At 45.2% G+C, this 7,819-nt stretch overlaps 1 protein-coding gene across 1 annotated transcript; it reads left to right on the forward strand.

Annotated features, from left to right (window-relative positions):
* The first annotated feature begins 367 nt into the window (after positions 1-367).
* LOC119906613 lies at positions 368-7,205 on the forward strand. The gene is made up of 5 exons (XM_038723943.1): positions 368-412; positions 1,746-1,929; positions 5,228-5,557; positions 6,504-6,586; positions 6,708-7,205. The coding sequence occupies exons 1-5, from the start codon at positions 368-370 to the stop codon at positions 6,825-6,827; spliced, it is 762 nt and encodes a 253-aa protein (XP_038579871.1). The 3' UTR covers positions 6,828-7,205.
* The last annotated feature ends 614 nt before the right edge of the window (positions 7,206-7,819 follow it).

Consider the following 7,819-nt stretch of genomic DNA (forward strand, 5'->3'; position numbering starts at 1 on the left):
TTCACCCCCCCTTCCGTTGGGGTCTCCCTAGCAGTCTGTTAAAGTTGATCTTTAACACCCCTGCTCTTCTCTGGAAGAGGAAAAGAGGAATTTGGAGTAGCTCCAAATTTATTCAATATAAAATGCACAAATCCACACTGTTGTCCCACTAAATTATGAATGAAAATAAATCACAAATTTTAGAACTTGAACTTCTTCACTGCATTTGCAGGAATATTTTAATGGGCTACTTAAAAAAATAAACTCATCAAGTTGCCTAGTCTGATGCAATAGACAGTCCATTTTTACTCTGATAGCCATCTTGACCTTTCCTCATGAGGACACACAGGAGCTGTGATCCTGCACAACAAAACATCCCCACACTACCATGGATAGTAGTGGTGCAACCCGTGCTATGGATCCCTTCCACACGGTGCAGATTGATTACAAAGTTTATGATGATTTATCCTGTTTGACCTCTCAAAATATCCTTTATTCTGGAAATGTCAGAGAACCCAGTTAGATTCTGAATGTGCAGAACTTTGAACATGAGCAGAAAACTGCTGAAACACAGGAGCTATTAAAGTCCAGGAGCTTCTAACTGAATTAAAATGATTAAATTTATTATTGATGAAGTAAAAAGGTGCCACAGGCAAATTTAAAGAGGTTACCTCAATCAGTCACGTCTGTGTGTGTGTTGATTCAGCAGTGATGATATTAAAAGTTGATCTTGGAATGGAAATTTGTCCTTTAGTGAGTCTTCTGAAATAAAGATTCCAATCCAGACGTCTTTTAAGGGTTTTATTCTTTGCAAAGGGTCAGACAAACATACAGAGTGCCAAACAGTCTGCAGAGTGTAAGACAAAGAGCCAGTGAAGGAGCAGGTGACTTTATATTGCTCAGGAAGCAGAAGAGCAAGGGAGTAGGGACCAGCTGTCCTGAGTCGAAGGCCTATCAAGGTCAGTCAGATAAGAAAACTTCTCTAACGAGCATCTTTCCCATGGGAAGCTTCACCTAGCTGAAACATGATAAAATATCAAATACCATACAGTGAGACCTTTGTATATTATAATGGAGCATGCAGGGTGAAACAGAGTAAAATATCAAATTTCCATCACAACCTACAGGAGAAACATTTCTGAAAGCTGAAAGCTGCTCTGCATTATATTCTGTTACAGTTTTAGATTTTAAATTGTTTTATTAAACCAGAAAATGAAGAAAGGCCATCTTCTATTATCTCTCCAGACTCTGTCAGGCTGCTGGACGGGACTCGTCTGTGCTCAGGCAGACTGGAGGTGAAGTCTAACCAGTCTAACCAGTCTAACCAGAGGTGGTCCTCAGTGTGTGAAGCTGACTTTGACCAGCAGGATGCAGAGGTGGTCTGTAGGGAGCTTGGCTGTGGGGCTCCTTCAGTCCTCCAGGGGGCGCTCTATGGAGAAGTGGAGGCTCCGATGTGGACCAAAGAGTTCCAGTGTGGAGGCCATGAGTCTGCTCTCCTGGACTGTAGAAGCTCAGGCTCAGCTAGAAACACCTGCTCACCTGGAAAAGCTGTTGGACTCACCTGCTCAGGTAGAAGAGGAGCTGCAGCTTTGATTGGGTTCATTTCTCTTCTGATGAAACTCACTTTATTGTTTTACTGATGACTCTCTGGTTTCTGTTCAGAGCCTGTCAGGTTGGTGGGAGGAGCCAGTCGCTGTGCAGGAACACTGGAGCTGAAACATCAGGGAGACTGGAGACCAGTGAGTTACTCCGTCTGGACCCTGAAGACAGCAGCTTGTGTCTGTAGAGAGCTGGACTGTGGCTCTGCTGTTTCTGTAGGAGAGAGAAAGGAGTCCTCAGACAGACCTGTGTGGTGGATCTTCCCTGACTGTGTTCAGTCTGGATCTGCTCTGAGGGAGTGTGTAGTATCATCATATTTCTCTTCCTTCATCCTGGATCTCACCTGCTCAGGTAAGCCCATCAGTGACTTCATCTATGACATCATCTCTGACAGTAATGTACCCAGGTTGACTCACACTCAGCAGCTAGAATGGCAGCAGACTGTCTCTGGCAGCCATGACGGAGTCTGATGAGCTGCTGCCTCAGTAAATCAGGAGGCCCCGGGGCCAACCACCAACCAGCCTGAAAGGACTCCTCCTTCAGCTTGACGGCTTTCTTAGCCACTGGTTTCCACCAGCAGGGTCTTTGGTTGCTCAGTGCCCAACTAACAGCAACATTCTGAAGTTTGTTTCAGTCTTTAGTATGTTCAGAAAACCATCTCTCAGTTCCACACTTACCGGACAGACTTTTGTTGCCTATTTATTCTTTTTAAGTCACAGGTCGAGGCTGCAGTCACTTTTTGGCCAGTGGAAAACTACCTGTTACTGGCTGTATTGGCTCTTTAAAGCTATTTCAACAGGTTAAAAGGACTGGGTGAGTTTTGATCAGCCATAACTCACATATAACGCTCATGACTGAAATCAAGTCATTTTGAGAACCTTTTAGTCACAAGTAGTGAGGTGGAATCAGTTTTTTGGCAAGTGCTAAACTGCATAGGCTCTATGGGCTGTAATAGCTATTTAAATGTATTGCAACTGATAATAAGGACTGATTGAGCTACTCTGTCTTTTTGGCCAATACAACACTACAACCACTGTTAAAAAGGTGGATTTTATTTATAGCCTAACCCAGGCCTGAATCATGTTAATTAAAGACTGCTGTCTGTTTTCCAAATATAAATAAGGACATTAAACAGAGGCCACCAAACCCAAATTTCATCAGCAACAACAGGCTAATTTTATTGCTTATAATAACTGTGATGTCCCCATCTCTCGGCTGCTGGGATGTCTGTGTCTCTGTATCCTGTGTTGCAGATGTCAGGAGGCGTGGTTAAAATCATCAGTTGTTGGAGCCACCTGGGCCCGGTGTTCTCCACTATAAGAGCTTGTCTTTTGTTCTGCACTGAGGGCTAGAGAGGAGGGAAACCCTGTTCCCTATGCTCCACGCTCCTTGTTATTTTTTGTTTCTTTCACCATTCAACACTTTCCTCACTATTCTTTCAAGCATGCATACTTGCTGACATGACTGATCTACTGATTATCAAACCTCATATGACTTTTTGAATATGAAGTTGTTTCTGTTAGTATAAAATAAAGGTGATGGTACCTTTCCTGCAGATTGTGTCATTGCTCTGCCAGCCGTGACATAACGTTTTGTCAGGCCTGATAAACTGAACATTTCAACTGTGATTATTCAGTTAAAAGAAACATTAACCTTTCACAAAGACATCCCTTTGTTACCACGGACATAAAGTGATGCTTATTCACACATTATGACTGTTTGAGATAAAAGCAGCTGTAGATGTATAGATACACGGTGCTCCTGCGGAGGGGTAACAATTTTCGGCACAACTGTCACTTCCTCCAGCACATATTCTGAATTGGATTGTGAATGAAGAAGAGGGGCTGATCACAGACAGGTCCGTTGTCAAAGGGAGAGAGAGGAGCGAGTAGTGGACACTTTGCTAACCTTCACTGACACCAAAGAAAGTCGTCGCGCTGACGTTCCAAATGCAAATATAGGCTTAGTTCTCAAGGGAACACTCAGAATGTTGCGGTTTGTTGGAAAACGGCGCACATTGGTCTGACTTTCTACGACTACAGCAGCTGAGCTCAGCCGGGGGCTCGTCAGTATCTCCACACCCACGTGGCGTCCTCCACCCTGGCAGCTCCTTCAAAGGAGAGAGTCCAGCCCCTATCCCTGTTAGAGTTGTTGGAGCATTTTCTAAGCAGCTTTTTCTTCTGGGTTCCAGATCTTCTTAGAACATTAAGACAGAATGAAAAGTGTTGAACTTGTTTGTGTGGAGAGCAAAGATTGTGGAGTAGCTGAGCAGAAGGAACAGAGCAGAGAAATCTGCAGATGATGATGTTGTGCTGTTGTTTGGAAACATGTTGAAAGTGTTCAGACGTGGAGAACAAGTGTGACAGAGTATTAAATGGAAATGTGCTGGTGAACTTGCTGCAGTCTGTGCTGGTAGAAAGATGTGTTCTGTTGTTAATGATGAACTGATGTTGGAGTTGTGCTGAGTCCACCTTGAATCACTGAATTGTTGTTTCATGACATGTTTTTCTTTTGTGTCTGCTGTCTTTATCTCTATTTCATCTTCTATTATCTCTCCAGACTCTGTCAGGCTGCTGGACGGGACTAGTCTGTGCTCAGGCAGACTGGAGGTGAAGTCTAACCAGTCTAACCAGTCTAACCAGAGGTGGTCCTCAGTGTGTGAAGCTGACTTTGACCAGCAGGATGCAGAGGTGGTCTGTAGGGAGCTCGGCTGTGGGGCTCCTTCAGTCCTCCAGGGGGCGCTCTATGGAGAAGTGGAGGCTCCGATGTGGACCAAAGAGTTCCAGTGTGGAGGCCATGAGTCTGCTCTCCTGGACTGTAGAAGCTCAGGCTCAGCTAGAAACACCTGCTCACCTGGAAAAGCTGTTGGACTCACCTGCTCAGGTAGAAGAGGAGCTGCAGCTTTGATTTGCTTCATTTCTCTTCTGATGAAACTCACTTTATTGTTTTACTGATGACTCTCTGGTTTCTGTTCAGAGCCTGATGATGTCAGGTTGGTGGGAGGAGCCAGTCGCTGTGCAGGAACACTGGAGGTGAAACAGGGGGACTGGAGACCAGTGAGGTACTCTGTCTGGACCCTGAAGACAGCAGCTGTTGTCTGTAGAGAGCTGGACTGTGGCTTTGCTGTTTCTGTAGGAGAGAGAAACGAGTCCTCAGACAGACCTGTGTGGTGGATCTGGTCTGACTGTGTTCAGTCTGGATCTGCTCTGAGGGAGTGTGCATCATCAACTTCCTCTTCCTCCATCCTGGATCTCACCTGCTCAGGTAAGCCCATCAGTGACATCATCTATGACATCATGTATGACAGTAATGTCTCCAGTGTGTCCTCTCCTCTGTCTCAGTGTCTCAGTGGTTTCCATTGGACTGAACTGTAAAGTTCTCCAGGACAGTGACGTCCTAAAGTGTAGAGAGGTGGGCTTGTTTCTGGAAGCTTCACCTGACAGGACACACCTGGAGGAACCTGTCTGTCTGTCTGTCTCTGTGTTTGGGGACGTCCCACCAGGTGGATCCAGTCCCTCCTTTTACAGTCTGTCATCGCTCTGCTCCATGTTTGTTACCCGTGACAGACCTGTGACATCACTTCCTTCTTCAGGGGCCATTTTGTTGAACGGAGGGTGAATGTGACCTTTCATCATCTGTGTGTTTACAGACCTGCTGCTTCAGCCCAACATCTCTGCGTCCTCCTCCGTGGACGGGGTCTCCGAGGCCCAGCAGCAGGGCTTTCAGGTGTCCAGGGGCTCCACCTTCACCATCAGCTGCTCCATCCAGCCACAGTACCCAGGAGGCTCCTTCCAGCTCGCCTTCACCTCCTCCATCACATCACCCAACTACATCCTGCCAGCTGTCAATCACTCTGCCCACTTCCTGTTTCCTGCCGCAGAGCCCGCCCACCAAGGAAGCTACAGCTGTGTTTATCACGTCCATGTTTTTTCTCATGACTTCTCCTCTGAGAGCCGTCGGCTGTCTCTCACTGTCTCAGGTAAGCTGAAGCAGAGCAGCTGAAACGTCACCTTCACAGATCTTCTTATTGATTTCACTCTTTATCATGACAGCTACATAAACAGAGTCGAACTTCATTACAAAGGCTGCAGAGATCTACTGATTAGTTTCTGATGACAGACTTGATGTCGCTGCTTATTCAGCTTCCAGACCATGTTCTCCTACTTCTGTCCAACAACAACGATAAACACATGAACCCTCAAATAATCACGATTAACGTTACGTTAACTAGAATAAATTCAGGATTAGAACTGAACATTTTAAATATATTATTATAAATATATTTTAATGACTCGGAGACGCAGGACGCGTACCTGTCAACATCACTGCAGCTTCCAGCACACCTGTAGCTGGTAGCCATGACAACGCTGTTCCACCTTCTCATTGGCTGTAAGGGCAACAGCTGGATTTGTGTTGCGTTTAAGCACAATAAATTATATTTGTTTAGTGTAAAACAACTATAAACTGTTTCGGCAGTTGAACTTCTTTTCCCCTCTGCTTGTTTCTTGCCCCCAGATTCTTCGCTCTGCCACCACAAAGCTCTTTACAGGTGGGCACTGCCCACATGAGGTTTCTACGCTGCAAACTAGTGGGCGGGGCCTCGTTAGGGGAATTCCGGCTTACGACTGATCATAGTATTTAAAAGGTGCTAATACAGTGTCATTGCTGTGGATTAAGTAGGCCTACATAATCAGCCCTTCTCGAGGACCCCCTTTCAGCTGGAGGCTTTAGGCAGTTGAACTTCTTCTCTGGTTGCGACGGCTCTGCTTGTTTCTCCAGATTCTGCGTTCAGATATGTGTTGATAGAGATTCCTGATGGACTGAAGTGGTTTTGGGAGATTTCAGGTCTCTACAGTTTGTGTTTAATGGGAGCTGATGGACTCATGATGGTGTGTGATGTGATGTCTGTCCATGCGTTTGATCAGATCCAACAGGTCTTCTCATCAAAGTGGTCGTCCTGCCGCTGACTCTGCTGTTGGTGATCGCTGCCCTTTGTTTCTACCGTAAGGTACTGACACACGTCTGTTGTTTAGAGGCCTGAGATGAAGCACTCGCTCTGTGTTTACTGACCTGAAGAAGAGGAGGAGTGATGCACTAACTCACATGTGTGTGCTGTCATGTCTCTCCAGGCCAGCAGGGGGCAGAAGCCGGGCAGGCAGGAGGACATCGAGCTGGATTATTATAACCCGGGTGTTTCTGCAGCTGAAGGAGGGCCGACTGAAGAGGAAGGAGCTCAGGGAGCAGAGTAGGACCTCCAAGGAGCTCATCTCAGCTGCCTCACAACCCACCATCAGCTCAGTCCAGGATTTTACTCTTTTCTAGTGATGGATAAGCCTCTGGTTCTGGTTCTTGGGGGGCCTTCACAGACACAGTTTGACTGCCTGACACATTTACAAGCCATATAGTAACATGATTTGCTTTCAGAGTGATAATGGTTAACTGCTGAGCTCATATTACAAAAGTAGAACATTTGAAGAAAGATGTTTAATTTGAGATGCTGTCTTTATTTCTTTAATAAGTCCTGTATCTCTGCATCTATTGTGCCGGACCTCATCTTTGCCTCTAGAAACCTTTGTCTGGGTACGGACAGACATGTCTCAAGTCTCAAAATAACGCTAGTTTCCAGTACAGGGAAGCTAAGTCCACTCTTTTGCTGTAAATTAAACCAAAAGCTAAAGCGTCCCTGACGACGCATTTGTGTATCTAGCGCACATGAGGGGAGGTGTGAAAAAAGGTGTGATGCAGAGGGGAAGGTCAAGAGTTTTACTTTTTACGCTTCTATCATTTTTAGTCAACGTTAAGACTTGTCTTCTGTAAGGACGTCTCATGTATGCATTCCCTGATGACATCAAGATAATCATTTTAATCAGGAAAGAAGGCACTATTTGCCTAAACGTCAGCAGCCACTGTGAAAATGAAAGCAACATCATTTTGAGATTAAAGAACAGAAGGAAGGTTTTCTTTAAAAAAGATGGTGACAACCCATGATTGATGTCTTTTCTGCTTCTTGTGTGTGATTTTCATTTGTGTGATGCATTTAAGATGTAGAAGAGAAGAAATGCTCATTTAGTCTTGTTTTTAAACTGAGACCTGCTGTATCTGTCTGGATGCTTTGGAAATGAGAAGATTACACAATCACAGTTTGTTTATATTTTTCTTGTTCATTTGTGACGAGAGCAAAGGGGTGTTGCAACTACTGGCAGGAAGTGTACGGTACCTATAAAGAAGAGGAAGGATGTGA

The sequence above is a fragment of the Micropterus salmoides genome, unplaced genomic scaffold (assembly GCF_014851395.1).
Source record: "Micropterus salmoides isolate LMB-PRFRI ecotype aquatic unplaced genomic scaffold, ASM1485139v1 Ms_hic_scaffold_1697, whole genome shotgun sequence".
Lineage (NCBI taxonomy): Eukaryota > Metazoa > Chordata > Actinopteri > Centrarchiformes > Centrarchidae > Micropterus > Micropterus salmoides.

Excerpts from the sequence above, each read along its gene's own strand:
- LOC119906613 (XM_038723943.1), top strand. The coding sequence starts at position 368 with ATGGATAGTAGTGGTGCAACCCGTGCTATGGATCCCTTCCACACG. Across the intron at positions 1,930-5,227 it reads CCTGGATCTCACCTGCTCAG|ACCTGCTGCTTCAGCCCAAC; the intron begins GTAAGCCCATCA and ends GTGTGTTTACAG. Across the intron at positions 5,558-6,503 it reads GCTGTCTCTCACTGTCTCAG|ATCCAACAGGTCTTCTCATC; the intron begins GTAAGCTGAAGC and ends GCGTTTGATCAG.